Source organism: Staurois parvus, unplaced genomic scaffold, assembly GCF_062004578.1.
Source record: "Staurois parvus isolate SC_StPar_1 unplaced genomic scaffold, SC_StPar_1.0 ptg001805l, whole genome shotgun sequence".
NCBI classification, from domain to species: Eukaryota; Metazoa; Chordata; class Amphibia; order Anura; family Ranidae; genus Staurois; species Staurois parvus.
This window is the reverse complement of record NW_028319601.1, coordinates 3,055,869-3,082,247: the sequence shown is the minus strand read 5'-3', so window position 1 is coordinate 3,082,247 and position 26,379 is coordinate 3,055,869. Positions and strand designations below refer to the sequence as shown.

General features: G+C 40.0%; 1 protein-coding gene across 1 annotated transcript; it reads left to right on the top strand.

Moving 5' to 3' along the window:
- The first annotated feature begins 662 nt into the window (after window positions 1–662).
- On the top strand, window positions 663–23,707 carry LOC149434219 (uncharacterized). The gene is made up of 9 exons (XM_089663925.1): window positions 663–807; window positions 5,909–5,986; window positions 6,202–6,330; window positions 8,704–8,790; window positions 10,241–10,353; window positions 12,670–12,687; window positions 18,219–18,304; window positions 22,392–22,492; window positions 23,534–23,707. Exons 1-9 carry the CDS (start codon window positions 667–669, stop codon window positions 23,705–23,707), a joined length of 927 nt encoding a protein of 308 aa, XP_089520051.1. The 5' UTR covers window positions 663–666.
- Window positions 23,708–26,379: the final 2,672 nt, after the last annotated feature.

Here is a 26,379-nt window from a genome sequence, read left to right as displayed (position 1 = left end):
GGTGTGTGCTGGATATACACAGCTAGTATATAAAGCAGACGGTTGAGTCAGACCTGTTTATAGTAACAAGCAGGGAGCAGCACCACACTCTTCACACTTCTACATCCTCAGGTAAGTGATGGGGATGATCTTGTGTGCTTTTCAGCTCCAGCAGAAGAGGACACTAAAGTGTGCTGTGCACTTAGTGAGGTGTCAGGGAAAATCCTTTCTCCAAAGAGAACCAACATGGGTTCTGAGTTCTCTAGAGCAATCTGCTTAAACAGAACCTGTAGTGAAATATGTAAGTTTTCATTGCTGATCTCCCTCTGGAAATGCTAGTTGTCCTCTTGACCTGGTACAGATATGTTGATCAGGAGTTCTGACTTCACTTGCTGCATATTATTTCTGAGTCAGTAACTCAGAGAGTATTGAAACTAAAGACAGCAAGACAATCAGATTTTTCTGAAGAACGAAAGAAATGGCAGCCCTTACATTTTGCCATCTGCAGGTTTCCTTTTTTTCTTTTTTTTAATAAATCCAACATAGTTGGCAGGCGACTATAAAATAATGTATCTGATGACAGTTATTACACTGATATATAATATATGGAGGTTAGGGTGAGTGTAAGAAAAAATGCACTGTCCCAAAGCATAGGGTCATTTTTCTTTTCCTACAGATCACTTTAGAATGGATTCGAGACCTGACTGGATTGAGGAGACTGACCAGCCTGCAATGGTCGTTTTAGCATCTAATCACTTATCCAGGATGGCAAGAAGAGCCAATCAGATCACAGAAGAGGTGACTAAGATAAGACAGCGAGTGGACAAGGTGAACTTTGAAAAACAATTTTCTTTCCTTAAATTGCTTATAAACCTCTGAATTGAAAAATTAACAACGCAATATCCCCCTATAGTGTGTACTAGCCTCAATCCAAAACACCTAATGTGCTACCTATGTGGTCTTTTCCTTCTGCAATTTGCATGAGTCACTTCTGACAGTTTATACCGAAACCACAGAATCCTGGAGGACAGCTCCGTTCCCCCAGGAAGCACACAGAAGATGATTGACAGCCTCAGCTGTGCATGTTTCCCTATGTGACAGTGTAGAGGGAGGCGTGTCCTTTCCTTCCACTCAGGTCTCAGATTGCGCTCAGCTCCCTGCTCTATGCTGTGTGGTGTGTGTAGTCAGATTCCCACCCCGTGCCTTCTGTAGCTCTGAAATGCTGTGTAAAATGTGTTCTTTAGGAAGATGTATTAAGAGAGGGCTGCATATAAACAGGTACAGAACAGGAGGCTTTGTCTCTTCTCTGTGTATCACCTTAGGCTAGTCACTTCAGCTGGTATATGTATAGGTTTACAACCACTTTAAGGGAATTGTAGTGTATTTTCATTTAGGCTAAATTTCCATGAAAGCTATTTTTGACATTTTTTTTTTTAATTTGTTGTTCCATATTTTCACGGTTGTTTTTCGAATACAAACTTGTAGTTTCCCCACATGTGGCTGTATATGTATGTCTGATAGGTGCACTTATTAACCCTGCTGAATGAATGTTAACAAAAAGCCATCTAGAGGCCTAGAGTGTTTTCTTTTAATAAAAATCAAATACTTAGGATGTGCTTAAAAAATTTTTGCAGTTCACCCAGTGAGAGAGTTCATGTACTAGGTTGTTTCCTGTGCTGGTCAGATGTTTTTCATTGAATTAAAATGAGAAATACTGAATTCTGCTAGCTGATGCTTACTACATTCTGCCAATGATACTTAGCGCCATTTAGTGGCCAAAAGTGGTATTTTCTATTTTAAGCACTTTCCCGCAGCCCTATAGTAGAACTACAACTACAACTACAGGGTAGCAGGGCTGCGCAAAATCACGTATATATACGTGATTTGCATCTCCGGGTAGGGGGCGCGTGTGGCGCCCTACCCGCACCACCATTGGTGGCTCTGGATGACAATCACCGGGTCCCATCCGGAGAATCCCTGTCGACGATCGCCGAGTAAAGCTGACAGGGGACAGACCTGTGTGCAAACAACACAGGTCTCTCTCCTGCCAGCAAGAACATGCTGCTGTGAATTTCTATGCACAGCAGATAAATACACAGCAGCATGTTTCCCTAGTAAAACACACAGCACATAATGTAAAACAGCACACAGTTAACCCTTTGATTGCCCCAGATGTTAATCCCTTCCTTCCCAGTGTCATTAGTACAGTGTCAGTGTTTTTTTTATTATCACTGATCACTGTATTAGTGTCACTGAGGATGTCCGTGGCAGTTATTCAGTTCCCCCAGTGTCAGAATGCCCACCGCAGTCCTGCTGTAAGTCTCTGATTGCCACCATTACTAGTATAAATAAGATAAAAATTCCAATATATCCCGCCGTTTATAGATGCTATAACTTTCATGTAAACCAATTAATTTACACATATTAGCTTTTTTTTTTTTTTTTTTTTTTTTAAGCAAAGACGTGTAGCTGAATGCATTTTGGCCTAAATGTATGAATACATTTGATTTTTTTACTAGATAAGTTTTATAGCAAAAAGTAAAAAATATAATTTTTTTTTTCAAAATTGTAGGTCTTTTTTTGCTTATAGCACAAAAATAAAAAATGCACAGGTGATCAACTACCACTGGTAGAAATCTATGTTTGTGGGAAAGAAAGGACATAAATTTAATTTGGGCGCAGCATTGCATGACCGCGCAATTGTCAGTTAAAATAATGCAGCGCTGTATCGCAAAAAATGGCCTGGTCAGAAAGGGGGGTAAATCCTCTGAAGGGCAAGTGGTTAAATCAATGAAAACCGTTCAATCAGCACATGAAATAGCCTAATAATAGGCTATTAGTTCACTGGGAGAACTGCTATGCATTTGTTTTTTTAAGTACACCCTACAGACTAGGCATGGCATTAGCAGAGAAAAGCAGGAAAGTACAAATTTAATGCAACATTAGTGCACTGGAAGTACAGCATACATAAATAGTGAGCAGGTATGGGTACCTCGTGTATATTATTAATTTGAAGAAAGATACATGGGAGCTGTTGTTGCTAGCATGTTTACAAAGGTCCAAGCTCCAGAGATGTCACGCCTAAAGTTTCTTCACAATTTTTTGCCACTGATCCACAGCATGGGAAATAGGTGTTCCAGCTTCACTGGCTGCATACTTGATGCAGATCAATGACTTATAAGTTGGCTTTGGTGCCTCCTTCATTTTTCACAGATTCCCTTTAAAAACAAAAAATTTACATATTTTTTACAATATTGACCAAGAAAACACTGGAAGAACATACCCCAACAAGGTTAAACTACGGCTGGATTTGAAGCTATTCACTGCTAACAGCATCTTTCAGTTCCCTCTGTACTTCATGGATATTCTCCAAACCATGACCTATTTTTTCTAGTGGATGATCTTGCTTCAGAACATTTTCATTTTATGCTATGTAGTTTTGTAGCCCTTTTTGTAAACAGGCCGATTGCACTGGCTGCCATACAGAATATTATATGGACAATATTGACTCAGTATTAAAGTGTATTACAGATGACAGCAGTGCAAACACTGCAAATGCACCAACAGATACAAACTACCTTTTTGAACTGTTTACTCAAAATAAACACTCAATAGACAAACGCTCATAGGATACATAGTAACAGACCATCAATACAAAAAGAAAACAAGGGAAACACAACAGTAGATATATTGTATGTCAGCTATACCGAACTAAACAAGTAAAAAAGGTACAGTGTCAAAAAAGACAATATTATACATATATATATATATATATATATATATCATGTGTGTATGCTGACCCCAAGAACTACCCACATTAATCCCACAATAATCCTTCTTGTGGGCAGGAAGCAATTAGCGTCGTGTTGAATTTTACTTGACTGTTTTTCCCTTTAGTATGCCAGTGTCCATATGCTATCCCCCTCCCTCTTCCATAGGTAACATATTCACTCTTCCTCAATGCACAATGTGGCTGTTTGTAGAAAAAATTTGGTGGGAAGATTGAACATCATGGCCAGATGTCATTCGATGTCTGAAGGTGGATTTAGGGTGATCTCACATTAAGGGTTTTATTGTCATTGATTAATTAAGCTTCACCTCCCAAAATTCCAAACCATGGATTTTTAAAGAGAAGTCAAATGTGCAGACACGATCCAAATGTCCTCATTCCAGCAGATTTTCTAAACACAGCAGATTTCTTCAAACATTAGCAAGATCAGCCTGGGTTATGCAGCAGGTTTATGCCAGTGCAGAAGGGAAGAGGTGAATAGCCTTGGTAGACACCTCCAGGCTATTTAGCTGATGGCAGAACAATAGCAGTTATGACAGGTGTTATGTGATGTCCAGAGTTCCCCCAAGAGCTGTCAATAGTCAGCATCCGCCTGGCACCTTAAACATAAAATGGTCACCACAAAATGAGTTGATCAATTGGCTGTCTTATGTCTTTGAGTTGCTTTAGCTGAAAACTGATAGGGAAAGCACTTGATTGATCCTCCCTTTACATAGCTTCTGATGCCTTGAGAAATCCAGCATCTAACTGTTGCACAGATATTCTGTCATTTAGCAAGTTTTGTTATGCAGTTCTAAAATATAAATTGATGTAATGGATTAATGGTTTGTGTTCATTAAATATGACAGCCTGTATCTATCCTATATTTTAGTCCCATGGTGAGAGTTTCCAAATCCAATACGGTTTTATGGATAATTACAGGTCATTGCTGAATTGAGATTATCTCATAAAAAGATAATTGCAAATGTTTATTACATTTCATGCTTAGTGTTAGCTCTGATAATTTGATTAAACTATTTTCTGAGAGATATGCTTAGAGTCGTTGTAAACCTCTGAAATGAAAAATGAACAAAGCATCACCTTCTATATTGTGTACTTGCCTTGATCCAAAGCACCTACTGTGATTTCTGTGTGCTCTGTCATTACTCTGCTATCTGCATGAGTCACTTTTCACAGTTTATGCAGACAACGTGACCAGACAATCCCAGGAAATGCGCCCCCAGCACACAGCAGGTGATTAACAGCCTAAGTTGTGCATTGTTTCTTATGAGATTGTGTAGGGGGGGTATCCATTCCCTCCACTCAGGTCTCAGATTACACTAAGCTCCCTGCTCTATGCTGTACAGTGTGTGACATCAGATCCCCAACCCCTGCTTCTTGGAGCTACATACATAGTTAGTCTGGCTGAAAAAAGACAAAAGTCCATCCAGTTCAACCATAAAAGCTAAGAGATGCTGTGTAAATTCTGGACTTTGAATGGCTGTAGAGGAGTGAGGACTACAGATAAACAGGTACAACCTGTAGGAGGAGTGTATCACCTGAGGCCAGTCACTTCAGTTGCTATATGTAGGGCTTTACAACCACTTTAAAGCCACAAACCTGACTGATTACAAAGTAGTATGTCACAAATACATAAAGCTTAGGTTGCTGTTCCAAAGCAATCATTAGATCTAGGGTTATTGGCTGTTACATTTGTATGCAGATCTCAAATTTTGTCCTGTGAAAGTTGATCTTGACTTTGCTCCTGCCTTCTATCAAGCTTTACATATAACTTCAGCTAAAGTGATTTTTCTTATGATCTTTTTTAAGATATGCTCATTCTAAAGTGCCCTGATTTGTGACAGGTCTTGTTTAATCTCGCTATACACAGCTGCTTTGATAAACTGCATTCCTGTTTATTAGTTTGGCTCCAGTTGCCAAGTAGTTCTAGTTTTCCTTCTGCTGTAGAACAATTGGTAGCTTGGTACCTGGCAACCCCTAGTCATGCTCAGTACTCTTTGATGAATTACTTATTTTTCAATAGTTATTAAGTGTACAAAGTTCATTTGTGTTTTGGCATATGCATCTACATAGATGTAGAAAGCTTAAATGTTCCTGGATGCTGACCTGAAATGCTTTAAATCGGTGTTTTTCTTTCAGATGATCCAGACCTTTGAACGGACCCAGGGAATTCTAAGCCATGGGCAAAATCCTGAAATGGAAATAGTGGAAGATCTGGTGAGCTATATGAATAAACTGAGAACGTGCCTGTTGTAGATTATAAAACTAACAATGCAGATTGCTAATTAGTGATCCCTGAATTGCATATACATTCATTTTTGTTCCATATTGTTTGGTATGTTCTATTACTGGCTGAGCAAATTATTATGAAGCCAGACAGTGCTGGAACCCGTCACACTTAGAAGGTTTTTTTTTAAATCTTCTCTATACAGGAGGATCTGGAAAATGTCCTACATGACCTTGCTCAAAGGAAGAGATACCAGCAGAAGCTCACCATCTTTATTGTGGGATATGAGGAGACCTGTGGACAGAGGAGAAATCTCCTTACACAGTTACAAGAGGTCTGTCCTAAGGTGGCTGCACCATCTGGTTCAAAATCCTCCTATAAATTTACCAACAACTAGTGTGAGAGCACAGTTATTTTTGTTTTACAAAGGAGTTTATGAAATATTTTTAGTTTTTTTTTTATATATACAGCACAATAACTTAGTGCAAGATTTACAAACTTAGTCAAGAGTAAGTTAGTAAGCCAGATGTGTACACAGGCGTGAGACAACGGGGTCATTATCAGAACCACAAAACCAGAGTATGGTTGCACATAAGGCCAGATTTTTAAATAACAAAATAATAGCCCTCCTCCACAGGGCCTGCTCCTTACAAAGGGCTGTGGCGGCCTCCATAGAATGGGGAGAAGTGGCCCAGATGCCACCAATAAAACCAAAGAGCAGAACTAGCATAAAAAAGGGCAAAGAAGGTGCAAGAGGGAGGAAAAGGGAAATAGGGGAGGAGGAGGGAAAAGGGTTGCCTCATGAACATTATTTTTGGTTAAAAATTAAGTGGAGCATTTAGGGAGGCCTTGCCATTATATAGCAGCTGGTAAATTTAAAGGAAACAATCTGATTGTAGTATCTGTGGCTAGTTTTAGGGGTCAATGAAAACAGATAGCATGTAGGAAATTATTTTTTGTGGTTCTAGTAATCATAAAGTGGTTGCATGGAAGAGAAACCATATACACTATATTGCCAAAAGTATTGGCACACAATTAATTGGATTCAGGTGTTCCAATCACCTCCATGGCCACAGGTGTATAAAATCAAGCACCTAGGCATGCAGACTGCTTCTACAAACATTTGTGAAAGAATGGGTCGCTCTCAGGAGCTTAGGGAATTCAATTCAGTATGCAGTATACATAATGATAAATATACATGTTATAGTATAGGCAATGATAAAATAATGTAACAGATATGTCGGTCCCCTGTAAGGGGGACATATAAATGTAATAAGAGGATATGGAGGTAATGAGTAAAATATAAATATAAAATAGTATGAAACTCCACATCCTCATTCGGAAACACTTCACCATTCCACGCCCAGATCACTTCCGGTTTTGAGTTCCCCTGGACAGCGTGCACTCTAGCGTGCGTTCCAGCAGCTTCGGAAGAGTGGCGGCCATCTTTGTCATCCCATCCTCAGCTCCCCCTGCAGCTGCTGGTCGGCACATTGGGTTCTCGGATGATGGATAGAGTGCCCACGTCATGACAGATTATATTGAGCCTGTTTTCACTGCCACTTTGCAAGTGTTTTTAACCATTGTCATTAAAGTTATTTTGGATATACTGCACTTAGAAGCACCTTCGTGTCTCATCCTCCCTTACATACAGAGTCTGCTTCAACTCCTGGAAGTGCTGCCTAGTGCCTGTGTTCCAGTTCCTCATCCATTATTGGCTGATATTCCTCTATCCAAGGCATCCTCCATTGATGCGCCCTACATACATCTCCAAACTTTGTGTGGCCTTCAGATTAGCACAACAACAGTGCATAAAGAGATTAACAGAATGGGTTTCCAGGGCCGAAGCAGCTGCATTCAAGCCTTACATCCCAAAGTTCAATGCAAAGCATTGGATGCAGTGGTGTAAAGCACACCACCACTGGACTCTAGAGCAGTGGAGACATGTTCTCTGGAGTGACAAATCATGCTTCTCTGTCTGGCTACTGATGGAGGTGTCTGGGTTTGACGGAGAACGGTACTTGCCTGACTGCATTGTGCCAAGAGTAAAGTTTGGTGGAGGGGGGATTATGGTGTGGGGTCGTTTTTCAGGGGTTGGGCTTGGCCCTTTAGTTCCAGTCATGGGAGCACTTAAGGTGTCAACATACCAAGACATTTTGGGCAGTTTGATGCTTCCAACTTTGTGGGAACAGTTTGGGGATGGCCCTTTCCTGTTCCAACATGACTGCACACCAGTGCACAAAGCAAGGTCCATAAAGACATGGATGAGCGAGTTTGAAGTGGAGGAACTTGACTGGCCTGCACAGAGTCCTGACCTCAATCTGATGGATCATCTTTGGGATGAATTAGAGCGGAGACTATGAGCAAGGCCTTTTTGTCTGACATCAGTGCCTGACCTCACAAATGTGCTTCTGGAAGAATGGTCAAACATTAGACACACTCCTAAACCTTGTGGACGGCCTTCCCAGAAGAGTTGAAGCTGTTATAGCTGCAAAAGGTGGGCCAACTCAATATTGAACCCTATGGACTAAGACTGGGATGCCATTAAAGTTCATGTGTGTGTAAAGGCAGGCGTCCCAATACTTTTGGCAATATAGTGTATGTTGTTGGTATTAATCAAGTTCTGGATATAATTTAATTTCTTGTCACACAAGACCATCATTATACAATTCATAGAACTGTACCTCATAAAAATGTATTCCTCAAGTTTTTTAGTATATACTCCAACCTGAATGAAGAAGGAGACCAGAAACTAGTACAGTCTACCATGGATTTGGATGGAATAGCTCAACAGGTAAGACTGGGATTATTTTGAGACTGCTTTTCTATTAGTAACATCTATAGAAATAATGTTTAAAAAAGCATATAAATATGAAAAGTCAATATTAACTCCTTTTGAGAGTACAGATTGAAAATAGAGTAATGCTGTATCCAGCTATCCTCTTTGTCCTCACCAAGATTCCTGTTCACTATAAAAACTCTTTATTCCCCACTTTAAAGTAACTCCACTGATCAATGAAACAGCAAAAAAATAATTCTAAGCTACAATAAGTCAAATTCCTTACTAGATTCATTTTGACACAGACATAGCAAATACTGAGGACAAGTATTGTATCATACATTGGTGGCTAAGGGGTTGATATACCAAAAGCAAATAGGCTGCTTTGCAAAGGGAATTTGTCCCAGAGCTTAGTAAATGCAGTGAAGTTTTTCAAAGAATATCTAGTCAAGAGCAAGGAATGTTTTTAAAAAACTGCATTTTTGCTTGCACATGATTGGATGATGGTAGTCAGCAGTCTTCTCCACATTCACAAAGCTTGTAAAATGAACAGCCTTTTTGCTTTTAGTGAAACAAGCTCTATATGTCAGTTTGACTGGACATGGACTGCTACTCTTTCTTCTATTAGAGGCTCAGATATTGCTCCAGCTTTGGCATTTTGGTGATTCAAAGTTGAGCAGGGACATCAGGTCTTATGAATCAATTAGATGCCAACTAAGCAAGATTCTGAGGGTTTTGTGGCTAAAACAAAACTTAAGTGTAAACTTTTAATAGAGGAACAGGTTGAGCAAGAAGCAATAGCAAATAGTAAAACTATATTCGCATTAAAGTGGAACGTTACTGTATCTGAGCACCACAAACTGAAAACACTATTTAATTCATTTTTCATATTCAAAGCAATGGCAGCAAAGTTGTGGATTGTTCTCAGACGATCATCATGCACAAGTTGCCGAATGGTTTCGACATTTTCAGGGTTTGAGCTTGTTGAAGGTCTCCCTGATCTCTCATCGTCTTCCACTGATGTTCTCTCATCCTTGAAGCACGTGTGCCACTCAAAACACCTTGAATGACTCATTGCAGCATTGCTGTAAACTTGCTGAATCATGTCAAAATGTCTCTGTGGCAGATTGCCCATTTTCCTGCAGAATTTCATGTCTGTTCTTTGTTATAACGTGCTGTCCATGATGAAATAGCAGACGTGGTAATGCACGGGGTCAAAATAGCACCAATTACACAGCTCCCGGTGTACACAGGACGATGTCTTTTGGCACATTGACTTAGGAAGGTCGGTGCTCCCTGTGACTGTGTGTGCAGCCTTGTACTGCCTTCTGCTGGTGTGTCAAAAAACTAGTCTCAAAGCTTTTTGATACCATCTTATAAACAGATATCTTGCGTGTATATAAAATTTGTTTTGGAAATATTTTTTGCTTGTCTTTTTTTTTTTTAATAATGCACATATTTACAGGTGACACAAGCTGTGAAGTCATCAGAAGCTGCCATGTCTCGCCTTGCTGACATTCATGCAGGGATCATGAGCTGTGTGAACCAAAAATTGTCTGCAAGGGCCCAGGATAAACGGTAAGATCATGGGATACCTGGATTTAGTGAACAATGCTTTGCTATAGAATAGAAGTAAAAATTATGGAAACACCAGTAAAAGTGATGCAAAGGAAGAAGATAATGTTGTAAAATAGTCCAAACAAAGACCTAAATACACAATTGAAATTTATATATGCAAACTTTCTTACTAAAATATTGGTTATTGTATTTAACTACTCTTGTGATTTAGACTCCCCTGCCAGACAGCATAGCTAGAACAGTGACCTCAGTGCTCCATGCAGAGCAAAGTGATAGTGTCTTTGGAAAGGACATCCACCTGCCCCCATATAGCCTATATGCCGGATATGGAGGAGAATGTTACCTTCTCCTCTGTGACGATGCTTGTGCAAAGTAAACCATTGATAGGCCCAGACACTGTCACATGACCAAGGAATGATGTTTTAACTCCCCCATGTCTACTGCACAGCCAATCTTAACATCAGTTGCACAGCAGCTAGGAACTGCAAAGGAATGTAGGTATGGTTAGTATATGGAGGTCAGGGATGCCCTTGCCAGAGACACTATATGAGTTGTGACAGTGTCTCTTTAAGCAACACTGTATGATCACCAGACTACTGCAGCGGCAAATTAGTCATCAACCCTCACCTCTTCCTTCTTGTAAACATATTCAGATTGACTTAGAATGATGATCCTTTGCTCCTAGAGTGAGTGTTATTCTGTAGAAAATCACAGGTGGCTGATATCAAGATGGATTCAGGTACATAATGCTAGATTATTTAAAAATACCATACACTTAACTTTTTAGGATGCATCTGAAATTCTGTTTCATGTATATCAGGCTAGACACATTCAAATTTTTACATATTCTTTACAAGCAGCAAATAAGCTTTACAACGTGATCTCACTGATCTCTATAGCTTTAGGTACTGTGGAGCAATGCATCCTCAAACTTCACAGCGTAAACAATAAAGACGTTCATTTAGCAGCTCAGCTCACCCTAACCCCCCTCCAAGCAATGACTTTGTAGCTTTCAAGCCTTATAATCTCTAATGTAAACCCAGAGCAGGTGCTCCCGGAAGGGGGCAGAATGAGCTGATCTGAGAGAATTACCTAAAGTGATTTTAAACTCACTTTTTTTAGACCCCTTTCAGCAGCTGATTTAATCACTTATAGTGATTTTGTCACTTATAGTATAAAGCTTCTTTATCTTTACATATTTGCCTATGTTCCAATTTTAAGCTGGTGCCATGTTCGCTGCCTCAGGTTTCTTTTTCAGGGTGGCACCTTTCTCTTTAAGCATCCTATGGAGCCACTCTTGCATGCCAGGATTAGAGTTGCATTGTGTGCACACACAGCCCCGTAGCCTAGGATGGCAAGCCACTTCTCCCTTCCTCCTTTTCCCCAGTCAATTCCCCAAGCTAACAGACTGTCTAAACCAGGGGCGGACTGACCATTTGGAAACTCGGTCACTGCCCGAGGGTCCGAGGTCAGTAGGGGGCCCCATGAGATGCCCCTGGTACCTTTTTCATAGGCTTTTTTGAGTTTGGGCAAGGACACAGGGGCCCTATGATCCCCTATTGCCCGGGGGCCCCATCAGTTGTCAATCCGCCCCTGGTTTCAACCATGCACTGTCCACTGTTAAAGTGTTAGTAAACTCTTTTTTTTTTACTTTTACTTACAGGTAAGCTTTTAATAAAGCTTACCTGTAGGTAAAATGCACCGTTTAGGAGATATTCGTTCTTTTTAGAACTGGCGCATGTGCTCTGAAGAAATGGCATACCCATTCCATTCTTTCAGAGTACTGTGCCGTGGCCTGGGACTACCGCACACAGGAGAGATAGGAAGTTCAGGGAAGCAGAACTGAGAGAGCAGGAGCAATGAAGGCTGAAAGCTGCAAGCGCTGGATAATACATTTTAGCAAATAGTTTACTAGGGAGTGTTTATTTTATTGTGCTCAGTGTGTTAAACTACAAAACGTGGAGGGTTTATTGCTACTTTAAACAAGTTCAGTGCTTCTGCTGTGAACTTTGACCTTTGTAGCTGCAGGTACTTTAGAGTAATTCACCCTCAGAGAAAGCTTATTCTGAAGCTTATTTACTGCATGTTAGGAATGTGTGAATTCTTGTGTTTAACAATATAGTGTAGGTCTAAAATACATAATATTTTCTTTTAGATACATTTATGGTTATTGTACATGTTATTATAGAAATTATTATTGTGTGAATTGTGTACTATTAACTGTAGAGCTTACTGTTTTGCACCTAAAATGTTTATATTTGCACATCTTTTTCATTCAACTACCAAATGACTGTAACGTCATGTAATCTTTCACAGGAAGTCTTCAGATGACAGGTATGTTATATGGCTTCAGGAGGGAGGAAAAAATCAGGTGAGAAAGTAGAAAAACTATAAATATGTTTTTATAACAGGAAGAAGCGCATGGACTTACTTCAAGTGGTTGTAAACCTCTACAATGAAAAATGAACAAAGCATATCCTTCTATAGCGTGTACTTGCTACTATTTAAAACACCTGGTGTGTTTTCTGTCTGCTCTGTCATTCTTCTGCTATTTGCATGAGTCACTTCTGACAGTCTTTGCGGACACCAGGCAATCCTGGGAGTTGACTCTGCACCCCCCCCCCCCTTCTCCCAGCACATAGTACATGATTGACAGCTTCAGCTGTGCATATTTCTCAGGTCTCAGATTGTATTCAGCTCTCTTCCCTATGCTGTGCAATGTGTGACATGAGATCCTTGCCCTCTGCCTTCTGGAGCTGAGAAATGCTCACTAAATTCTGTACTTTGAACAGCTGTAGAGAAGAAAAGGCTGCAGATAACCAAGTACAACTTACAAAGGAGGATTTGTTTAATCTCTATGTATCAAAAAAGGCTAGTCACTTCGATGGGTATATGTAAGAGTTTACAAACCTTTTTACGAAGAAATTTGCTAAGCAGTCTTTGGGGGAGATTTACTAAAACTGGTTCACACAGAATCGGGTGCAGCTGTGCATAGTAACCAATCAACTTCTAACTTTAGCTTGTTCAGTTAAGCTTTTTCAATAAAACCTGGAAGCTGATTGGTTACTATGCACAGCTGCATCCGATTCTGTGTGCACCAGTTTTAGTATATCTCCCCCTTTGCGTCTAAACGTATCACATAGTACTACCACAGAGCATCCCAGATGTACAACAGTACTTTCTGATAAACAAATATTTTCTTTATCTGTGTTCAGAAGTGAAATATTAAAGAGTTAGAAATATATTTTATGTCTGTGTATTCAGGTTAATATGAAACATTGCATATAAAATGTGTTTTTTATATTTGCCCATTTATCACTTAAAAGCGAAGAGATGTTGTTTAGGTTACTCATGTTAAGCAGCATTCAACAAGCAGAACGTTTGTGTTGGACTTTCATTTTAGATGGCTGAGCATGCACCTCAATCACTAAAGCATAAAAGCACCCTTTATTATATTTTTTCTTATTTATAAATTTAGAATTTATAAAAATAATGAAAACAGTATAAAATATCAGTTTTCAAATAAAATTTACTCAGAACCACACTATTTACTCTTTAATGGTGTCACCATGCCCCTAAGGCCCAATGTACACTGGACGTTTTCTATAACTCCCCTAGAAGCCTCTTTCTGGCAGCAGCATTTTGAGCGAAAAATAAAAACCGCCTGACACTTTTAAGTGTGTAATGCGTTAGTCGTGTTCACTCACGTCAAGCGTTTGTGTGTTAATTAATATAAGTGGGCAGAATAAATAATTTTGCTGGCTATTCATTTAAATTAAAGCTGAAGTGCTAAATGTGCCTTGCATTAACACCTGTTTAGATGTGTTTACACACAAGTCAAGCATTTTTTCTGTCCATAATTCTGCTGCTCCTGGATGCACTGTAAGTGGAGTTTTTTCCTGCCACTAAACCCCTCTTATGTGCATGGATACAAAGGCTAACATGCAAGGGAGTTTAGAGGCAGAAAAAAACCTGCCAGATGCTGTGATGATCGCGGCGTCAGACCCCCAGCCCTTCTCACCAACTTGTGACCGAAGGACTAGCCAATCTAAAGCCGCGCTGCCACGTGCGTAACAATGCCATGCTCAGCTGCAACCTGCACAAAGATTTTCCAGCTCACAGGACCACAATCTATGTACCGCAGCCTGAGAGCGATTGTTACTGGGTCAGGTTAATTACGCAATTAACCCTTCACACTGCCAGCACCTCCTTTTTGTACAGAGGAGGAGGAAACTCACCAATCTTAGCAGTAACACTATAATGTTTGAATAACCGTCTATATACACACTGTCACCACAGGCAGATGTATGCAGAAGTTTAAAAACACACAGTAGCGCTCTTCAGAGACAGGGATTCTTAGTTTGCATTAAAGAGCTTTAGAAACAGTTCAACACTTTTCAGAAAATAGGATTTATTACTAAAAAGGTCAAAATGGTGCAATAAAAATATTTACAGAAAAAGATGTAGCATATATATATATATATATATATATAAATAAATACAGAGAACAATAACACAACAGAGAGATGGCCTCATTTGGGGAGGGGTGTTTAGGCGGGGAACTCAGGCTATGACCAAATCCCTCCCAGTTTATATCATGGTCAATAACCTTCCATAGATACATGTAGCATCCTATCCACTGGTAGGATAATATGCAGAACGATATTCTGAATGTCCAGACATCAGATATGGCATATCTGCCTGTGACGGTTAAAGAGATATCACTTTCTGCTCTCGGGTAGACGTAATCTAGGGGTGTAAGGTATCAGATGACTTGTATTAAAATGACCTCTCTGAATATATGCTTTGTATTCTTGTACGTATTTCTTATGAGAAATTATGAAAGTGTATAAACAAGTGGTCTCCAAATGAGATATATGTTTTACTGCTATCCCGGAATGCTTTTGAAGTCCAGTGACTGACGGGTTTATAGCTTTATGATCAGCTTCAGAGCAAGAGTGGGACAGACACCCTGGCATCAGCTAATTGGGTTTACAACCATCAAGGATATCCAGCTGTGCCCTGTGCACTCCTGAACTCAGCACACGCAGACCACATGTCATGCAACAGAAAGGGAGGGGGAGCTGATTTGGAGTGAAAAATGACGCAAGATGGAGGATCTTTGGCAAAATGGATATTCACATCCATATTTGTACATACAATTGCTACAGATGCCTCTAGCAGCAGCTGTAAAAATGTCCAGCGTGCATGAGGCCCTATGATCACACATATAGAAGAATTGTTAACAAATGTGAATTTGAATTTTTCTTCCTCCTTAGCATGCCGTAGCTATTAATGTTGGTCAAAGACATAGACATGAAAGTCTGAAAATGCAAAAAGTAAAAAGCCTGTAAGGTCTCAAAAAATAAAACTACTAACTTAAACTCAAGATAATGATGTTGATGTTAGTCAGGTAAAGTCAAGAAAAGATGCTTAATGATGCTTTGCTTTGGTGGTACCCCCTGTGACTTTTGGCCACACATTCTGTGCACTAAATGTCTGGCTGCGGCAAATACAGTGTCAATATAATTTAGTTCAATTAGCTACATAAATATATTTTTAAAATGTTCTTCCCAAAGATATTGACATATATTTGAAATGCTACAATTTTGGGCATATTCAATATTTTTCTAAATATATTTCAATCAATAAATATATATATATATATATATATATATATATATACACATATATATATATATATATATATATACTGCATGTTAAAATGCATTTTTATTACAAAATATATGAAAAATATTTTTTAAAATACATTTCAAATATACTGTATGTCTTTAAAAATACAAATATACATTTTTGGAATGCATTTACAAATATATGTAAAATTATATTTTAAAATTACTTTTTTATATGTTAAAAAATCTGAAGAATATATTTTAAAAATATATATTTTTAAAAATAAATTTTCATATATTTTGTAATATATAAAAAAATGCATTTCAGCATGCAGTATATATATACTTATACAGTCAGGTCCATAAATATTGGGACATCGACACAATTCTAACATTTTTGGCTCTATTCACCACCACAATGGATTTGAAATGAAACGAACAAGATGTGTTTTAACTGCAGACTGTCAGCTTTAATTTGAGGGTATTTACATCCAAATCAGGTGAACGGTGTAGGAATTACAACAGTTGGCATATGTGCCTCCCACTTGTTAAGGGACCAAAAGTAATGGGACAGAATAATAATCATAAATCAAACTTTCACTTTTTAATACTTGGTTGCAAATCCTTTGCAGTCAATTACAGCCTGAAGTCTGGAATGCATAGACATCACCAGATGCTGGGTTTCATCCCTGGTGATGCTCTGCTAGGCCTCTACTGCAACTGTCTTCAGTTCCCGCTTGTTCTTGGGGCATTTTCCCTTCAGTTTTGTCTTCAGCAAGTGAAATGCATGCTCAATCGGATTCAGGTCAGGTGATTGACTTGGCCATTGCATAACATTCCACTTCTTTCACTTAAAAAACTCTTTGGTTGCTTTTGCAGTATGCTTTGGGTCATTGTCCATCTGCACTGTGAAGCGGCGTCCAATGAGTTCTGAAGCATTTGGCTGAATATGAGCAGATAATATTGCCCCAAACACTTCAGAATTCATCCTGCCGCTTTTGTCAGCAGTCACATCATCAATAAATACAAGAGAACCAGTTCCATTGGCAGCCATACATGCCCATGCCATGACACTACCACCACCATGCTTCACTGATGAGGTGGTATGCTTAGGATCATGAGCAGTTCCTTTCCTTCTCCATACTCTTCTCATCCCAGTACTCTGGTACAAGTTGATCTTGGTCTCATCTGTCCATAGGATGTTGTTCCGGAACTGTGAAGGCTTTTTTAGATGTCGTTTGGCAAATTCTAATCTGGCCTTCCTATTTTTGAGGCTCACCAATGGTTTACATCTTGTGGTGAACCCTCTGTATTCACTCTGGTGAAGTCTTCTCTTGATTGTTGACTTTGACACACATACACCTACCTCCTGGAGAGTGTTCTTGATCTGGCCAACTGTTGTGAAGGGTGTTTTCTTCACCAGGGAAAGAATTCTTCGGTCATCCACCACAGTTGTTCTCCGTGGTCTTCCCAGTCTTTTGGTGTTGCTGAGCTCACCGGTGCGTTCCTTCTTTTTAAGAATGTTCCAAACAGTTGTTTTGGCCACGCCTAATGTTTTTGCTATCTCTCTGATGGGTTTGTTTTGTTTTTTCAGCCTAATGATGGCTTGCTTCACTGATAGTGACAGCTCTTTGGATCTCATCTTGAGAGTTGACAGCAACAGATTCCAAATGCAAATAGCACACTTGAAATGAACTCTGGACCTTTTAGCTGCTCATTGTAATTGGGATAATGAGGGAATAACACACACCTGGCCATGGAACAGCTGAGAAGCCAATTGTCCCATTACATTTGGTCCCTTAACAAGTGGGAGGCACATATGCAAACTGTTGTAATTCCTACACCGTTCACCTGATTTGGATGTAAATACCCTCTAATTAAAGCTGACAGTCTGCAGTTAAAGCGCATCTTGTTGGTTTCATTTCAAATCCATTGTGGTGGTGTATAGAGCCAAAAAAGTTAGAATTGTGTTGACGTCCCAATATTTATGGACCTGACTGTATATATATATACACTTGGCAGCTGTAGATTAATTTATAGCTGTTGTTCTGGTACTTGGCAGATGTATTGTGTCTTTTATAATATAGCACTTGTACTTGATTGTATGTGTCCTAACTGTCTCTAAATTATCACACCTAATTTATATATATCAGCCAGGGTATTTCATTCCAGATAATAGAACATAATCTTGGAAAAAGAAATGTTGCAAAAATATATATATTTATATTGTAGGGGAAGGAAAAAGCTAGAGAAAGTTTTGGACCAAGCAAGGCAAGACATAGGACGGCTTACTGATCAACTACTGCAGGCTGAAAAAGGTGAGGTGCTTCTTGTAGCAATCGTGCACACCGAGATGGACATGGTCATCCATCTTGTTAAGAATCTTCCACTTTGTATCATCTCTCTCTCCCAAATCAGGATTCCTCCTCCAATTTCCCCCCTCCCTCAGGAATGTGGTCTGTGTGTGTTTGCTGAGTTCAAAAGGCAACAGGCCCCAGTGGGAGAGCTCCAGGGCTGTAAATCCCACACTAGCTAGGTGCCCCTCTGTTTGCAAGACCCTTGCTGGAGAAGGGGTCATCAAGCCATAAACCAGCCCTCACTGAGCTTCAAAAGACATTCCAGGTGGTCATAAAAACAGACTTACATTTTAAAACCCAGTTTTCCATATAATTTTAAATCTCCAAATAGGAAATAATTATGCAAACATGGAACACATATTCGGATGGCTCACTGTAAGACGAGTCGCCGGGTATATTACACCCCCTATCTGACATACACAGGAGAGCAGAAAATTATATTTCCTTAACCATTCAAGCAGATATTTCATATTTCATATCTAACTACTCGTGGATAGAATGTTATATGTACTGAGGAAAAGTTATTGGCCATAGTATAATTTGGGAAGGCTTTGGTCAAGGCCTGATCTCCCCACTTACACAACCCCCTCCCCAAATGAGGCGATTGGTTCTCTGAGTCAGGGAGACACCCTGTGGAGTTCCTAGAAAAGCTAAACTGAGTTGAGATAAGTTGAGGAATTCTCCCTTTTTTTACATTGGAACCAACTTTGGAAGAAAACGCCCTTTTGCTCAGAAAACTTGACAGCTGCTTAACTCAAGGCTTTTGGCAAGTACTTTATCTATCTAAATTCCTTTCTGTTATCTCTTTGCTGTACTATTGTTTTCTGTATATTTATATATATTGGTTACATCTTTTTCTGTAAATATTTTTATTGCACCCTTTTGACCTTTTAGTAATAAATCTTACTTTCTGAAAGTGTTGAATTGTTTCTAAAGCTCTTTAATGCGAACTAAGAATCCCTGCCTCTGAAAAGCGCTACTGTGTGTGTGTTTTAAACTTCGGTATATCTCAGCCTGTGGTGACAGTGGTATACCGACGGTTATTCAAACATCATAGTGTTACTGCTGATATTGCCGAGTTTCCTCTTTCCCTGTATAAAAAGGAGGTGGTGGCAGTGTGAAGGGTTAATTGCGTAATTAACCTGACCCCGTAACAATCGCTCTCAGGCTGCAGACACACAGGTTGTGGTTCATTAGCTGGAAAATCTTTGTGCAGGTTGCAGCTGGGCATGGCATTGTTACGCACATGACAGCGCAGTTTTAGATTGGCTAGTCCTTCAGTCACGAGTTCGGTGAGAAGGGCTGGGGTCTGATGCCACGATTGTCACACTCCTCTCTGGTATTACCTATATGCTATTTACATAACAGACTATTGGCCCTATTCAATATAGAATTCTTATCAACCCATATGAACTAACCACAATGCTTTATTTACTCATCTGACATCAGCAAAATGAATTCTAATTAGTTCTGCACGTAAGAATAAAGATCTCTTTACTAAATAAAGCTGTATGCTTTTGTTCCCTTTCTAATAGCCCATTCTGTGCCAAGTGAAATCATTGCCCAGTTTGATATTTGATGTTTCAGTTTGTATTATAACGTGCAGAGTTTTATTACATAGTATTCATTAAAGTGTTACTAAACAAACAATAGTAAAATCAGTCTGTATATGCAGTAAAGCATGCTTGTTATACTCACTGTGGAACCTAAGGGGATAATCCTCCTCATTGTGTAAAAAGGATGTTTGACCCCGTCTTCTCTGATCCTCCACGTCTACTGTGCCCAATCCATGTGCTGATAAAACAGAACCTCGGGGGTAAGCTGCATATAATCAGTTTGGTGTGTATTACTAGAGTTTTTTTGTAATCAGCACTGGGCCAATCAGCGCTGTCCAGACAGAGGGTCAGGGATTATACAGCCTCATAGGACAATCAGGGGAGAATGAAAACTCCTCCTACAAGCTTTAACCAGTGCTCTGCTGGACTATGATAGAAATCACAAGACTGCTCTAACTGCTGATGAGAAAAGGTATTTAGCAGCTTATATTTACTAAAATAATTGAATTTCCATGTTCTGTGTGCTATGGGAGACCAGATATAGTGAATGCAGGGTCCTGGGTTTAGTAACACTTTAAATAGCAATGTTTGAACTATGCTGTCATGTTTTAGTGTGTAAGGCCTCTTTCACACAGATGATCCTATCAGGTCCCCCTGTCAGTTTTTTCAGGCGGACCTGATTGGATGGTCCAATCACCCCAATGGATAGACAGGTGTAAACAGACTTGTGTCTGTTTACACCCATCTAACCTGGATCTGATCTGGTCCATTAAAAAAAAAAAAAAAAAAAAACAGAAGAGGGTCCATCCCCTTCCATTTAGGCAGATTGGATCGGAGGGCAGACAGGTGTAAATGGACAGCAGAGTCCATTTACACCCAGCCGCCCACACAGCTAAGTGGGCTATGTCTGTGTCCACTCTGCAGAAACTGTGCAGACATAGACCTGTCATCCACCCACTCTGCTCTGATCAGCAGGGCATCTGTGAGAGAATTCCCTGCTGATCAGAACGGAGTCTGCCCCATGTGAAAGGAACCTAACTGTAACATCAAGCAAAGAATAAAGTATAGACTACAATAACAGATTTTGTACCAATCCTTAAAGCTGAAGTTTAGTTATGTAAAGAAAAAAATGTTTTACATTTTTTTTGTTCTTTTGTTGCACTACTTACCTCTAATGAAGTATGTCTCGTGATGTGCAGGATGCTGGTTGCTGCAGAAATCTTCACTGCCGGGCTGATCTGTTCTCTTCCTGCTGCTGAAATTCGGGCGCTGTGAGGGTTAACAGCTTTGGATCTCCAGGCTCAGCTGCATTAACATGATCCAACAGGTACACACACCCCCTTCTGCCCTATCCTCCATTGAGAAAGATCCTCCAGTTCAGTGATTACACTGCTTGTAACATGATCTGTGAATGGGGGAGAAAGTCCTGTGACTGATCAGACTCTCCCCCATTCACAGCCTGTATTACATGCAGTGTAATCAATCATGAAACCTTTCTCAATGGAGAAGAGGGCAGGAGGGGGTGTGCCCCCATTGGAGTATCTTTAGTGCAGGTGAGACCTAAGACCCGAAGTGCCAGACGTTCAGCAGCAGAAGGAGGACAGGGCAACCCTGCAGTGAGGATTTCTACAAAACCCAGCATCCTGAACATCATGGGACATCCTTCATTATAGGTAAGTAGTGTAACTAAAGCTGCAGAGAAAAAAAAAAAATATTTTGTAGCTAAACTTTTCAGCTTTAAAGTGTAACTAAACCCAGGAGCCTGCATTCACTATATCTGATCTCCCACAGGACACATGGAAATGCAATTATTTTAGTAAATATAAACTGCTACATACGGTTTTTCATCAGCAGTATACAGCAGTCTTGTGACTTCTATCAGTGTCCAGAAGAGCACTGGTTAAAGCTTGTGGGAGGAGTTTTCATTCTCCCCTCTAGGAGGATGCAGAACCCCTGACCTCTGTCTGGACAATGCTGATTGGCCCTGTGCTGATCACATGCACTCTCCCAAGAAAAAAAACCTCTCTCAGAGAAGACAGGATCAAACAACATTTTTACACAATGCAGAGGATTAACCCCTTAAGGATCCACAGTGAGTATAACAAGCATGCTTTACTGTATATACAGACTGATTTTACACTTGTTGGTTTGGTAACACGTTAAATCCAACCTATACTTTGACATATTACAAATGTTGTTTGAGTAAATATGTTAGTATTTGTGTTCCACAGCACCTACCCATCAATGAACCCATGCAACATCACACTTTTTATTCCTGATCAGCACTGACATCATTTCCCTGCACATATGCTTCATGTCTAAACAACGCATGCAAGCAGTGGCTCAATCGCACCTGAGGGTCACCTCCGTAACCCTATTCACATGAAGCTTTCTATAATATGTCATGCACTTTCTAAGTTGTAAAGGATGGTCTGTTTTGCTGGCAGAGAAGGTTGGCTAAAGACTTATTTCATAATTTTCATTCATCATAGATCTAACATTAAAAGACCAACAGATGAAAGAACTGGTGACACAAAATGAAAGACGATTTTTCGAAATGCAACACGTTAAAAGTCAGTTGGAAGTCACAAAAGTAGGTACCTAGGTAATTATTAGACATTGTGAAACCTTTTGTCTCGGAAAGGGCATAACAAAAACGTTTTTTTCACAGATTTAAGAACTTATTTGAAGAAAAACTAAAGTTTACAAACAAATAAATACTGTGGTGGAATTGTGGCACACATAGGAAAACACACAATGCTCATAGGTGTAACAGTTTTGTATAAGGTGCTTAAATCAACAAAAAAATATATGTGAATCAACTAGAGCCAGAGCTTCTACAGAGAAGCATTTCACTTTATGACTAATGCTCTTTACCAGTGGCTGCAGATTTTTGTTGATCCTTAGGAAAAGCTGAAATATACATCGGTATTTCTGGCTCATAAAAACGTAAGTGTCAGGGCTCCGGGTATGACCAGAGGTATGTGAACTGACGCAGGGAAACGCAGGCTTCAGATATGTTATAACAATATAATTTATTAATACTAACAATACATAAACGCAGTGCAATACTAAAACATAACACAGTGCAAACGAACCAAACCAAACCACCCACAGATAACAATACATACAGTGCGAGCGTAGTCAGGCAAGCCGGGTCAATAACAATCGGGCAGGTAGGAACAGGAGGAGCAGGCAGAGAGTAGTCAGGTCATGAGCCGGGTACAGCAACTAACGGGCAGGTAGGTACAGGGGGTCAGGCAGAGAATGGTCAGGGTCACAAGCCAGGGATCAAACAGGAGAAGTCAGCAGAGGTCCGGATCAGGCAGGGTCGGCAACGAATCAGTCAGACAGGAACAGGAATGCAGGTAACACGATACAGGGGCCCATAGAAAACCACACACCAAGGCACAGACTGCAGGTCTGGCCATCCCTTAAATACACCTCCGGTGTTTTGGCTGACTGCAGGGTTGAGTCTCTGATTGCTGAGAGCACCCGCTGGGCAGCCCTGGTACTGCAGCCCACAAGGCAGGTGAGTCCTACCATTACTGGCAAGTCCATTCCTGACAGTAAGATTATACTATGCATGTAATGTTAATTTGTTTTTCTGTGATGACTGTTTTTCTGTCACTAGAAAAGCCTGCAAACACTGCAGGATGAGACAGCAATGCAGCGAAGCCTTCTAGAGGCTGAGCTGAGGAGACGAGAAGGACAACTAAAGGATCTTGAAGATCAGGAAACTGCAAAAAGTAAACAGCTGACAGATGCCAGTACTCAGGTATATAATACTACAGATAAAGGATCATAAAAATCTAATTCCATACAGTTTTGTTTTGCCTCTCTTGACTCCTGTGGAGTATATAATTCAGGGATCTGAGGGCATCCACAGGTGCAATACTATAAATCAAAGAGTATTCTATATATCAAATAAATACAGTCATGGCCGAAATTGTTGGCACCCTTGATATTTCTCCAGGAAATCATGTATTTCTCACGAAACGTATTGCATTAACACATGTTTTGCTATACACATGTTTATTCCCTTTGTGTGTATTGGGACAAAACAAAAAAAGGGAGGAAAGAAAGCAAATTCGACATAATGTCACACAAACCTCCAAAAATGGGCTGGACAAAAGTATTGGCACCCTTTCACAACTGCGGATAAATAAGAATGTTACAAGCATGTGATGCTCCTGTAAACTCACCTGGGGCAAGTAACAGGTGTGGGCAATATAGAAATCACACCTGAAAGCAGATAAAAAGGAGAGACGTTCACTTAACCTTTGCATTGTGTGTCTGTCTGTGCCACACTAAGCATGGACAACAGAAAGAGGAGACGAGAACTGTCTGAGGACCTGAGAACCAAAATTGTGGCAAAATATCAACAATCTCAAGGTTACAAGTCCATCTCCAGAGAACTAGATTTGCCTTTGTCCACAGTGCGCAACATTATCAAGAAGTTTGCAACCCATGGCACTGTAGCTAATCTCCCTGGTCGTGGACGGATGAGGAAAATTGATGAAAGATTGCAACGCAGAATAGTCCGGATGGTGGATAAGCAGCCCCAAACATGTTCCAAAGACATTCAAGCTGTCCTGCAGGCTCAGGGAGCATCAGTGTCAGCGCGAACTATCCGTCGACATTTAAATGAAATGAAACGCTATGGCAGGAGACCCAGGAGGACCCCACTGCTGACACAGAGACATAAAAAAGCAAGACTACAGTTTGCCAAAATGTACTTGAGTAAGCCAAAAGCCTTCTGGGAAAACGTCTTGTGGACAGATGAGACCAAGATAGAGCTTTTCGGTAAAGCACATCATTCTACTGTTTACCGAAAACGGAATGAGGCCTACAAAGAACAAAACACAGTACCTACGGTAAAATATGGTGGAGGTTCAATGATGTTTTGGGGTTGTTTTGCTGCCTCTGGCACTGGGTGCCTTGACTGTGTGCAAGGCATCATGAAATCTGAGGATTACCAAAGGATTTTGGGTCGCACTGTAGGGCCCAGTGTCAGAAAGCTGGGTTTGCGTCCAAGATCCTGGGTCTTCCAGCAGGACAATGACCCCAAACATACGTCAAAAAGCACTCAGAAATGGATGGCAAAGAAGCGCTGGAGAGTTCTGAAGTGGCCAGCAATGAGCCCAGATCTAAATCCCATTGAACACCTGTGGAGAGATCTTAAAATTGCTGTTGGGAAAAGGTGTCCTTCCAATAAGAGAGACCTGGAGCTGTTTGCAAAGGAAGAGTGGTCCAAAATTCCGGGTGAGAGGTGTCAGAAGCTTATTGATGGTTATAGGAAGCGACTGATTTCAGTTATGTTTTCCAAAGGGTGTGCAACCAAATATTAAGTTAAGGGTGCCAATACTTTTGTCCAGCCCATTTTTGGGGTTTTGTGTGACATTATGTCATATTTGCTTTTCTGCCTCTGTTTTATATTTGTTCCAATACATACAAAGGGAATAAACATGTGTATAGCAAAACATGTGTTAATGCAATACCTTTTTTGTGTGAAATACTTGATTTTCAGGAAAAATATCAAGGGTGCCAACAATTTCGGCCATGACTGTATATATATCTATGCTATGTCAACTAGTATATGCAATACCAAGTGTATATACAACTCATTACCAAGTGTATAAGAAAACAATATGCTCAATATCAGGTGCATGTGCAAACAATAAACTATTACAATTTTAAAGAACAGTCTCTAGTGTATTGCTTGTACAGTAGACCTCTTAAACCACACATGATTTCCTTCATTATTCTTAGTGTTCCATTGATCAGACCATATATATTGACTACCACCACCACTGTGCCTGTGCACTCATCTCAAACTTGAACCTGTATGAATCAGGTCAAATGCACCTTCCCCATTGGGGATCAATCCAGCTGCCACTTTGGTGATGCCACTGGTGGCATTCCTTCCACTGGTTTTATCAGCTTTTATCTATCACATTAGAGAGAATAGGCTCGCAGACCCTTTAAGAATTATGACTGACGTTCGTGTGCATTCTGCAAGTAAGCTCACAACATATGGGGGCCCCACATTGTGTAGTACATTAAACCTGCTTTTTTTAAAATAAGAATTGCATGCACATAAACAAAATAAAATCACGATATTTTAATATACAGTGGGGTTGCTGCACCAGCATCACTTGTTTACAGCTGTCAATCACGTCACCTGGCTCCACCCTACATGTGTCGTCACGTGACTTTCTGAGGGAATCAAGACTGTGCTCAGAAGATTTATTGCCAGTTCCTATGTTGAACAATCAACACTGACAGCAAAGTCAACAAAAAGAACATGACTGGAATTCTAATAGCATTATGCTCCTTTCTCTATACAAAACTACTAGAGATAGGCGTTAAAATGCATTATTTGTTTCCTTAGATATTTCTCACACTCATATGTTAACCATTCTTATTAAGTGGGAATTCTTAGATTCTATGAGTGAAGATGACGTTGTTCCAGCCATC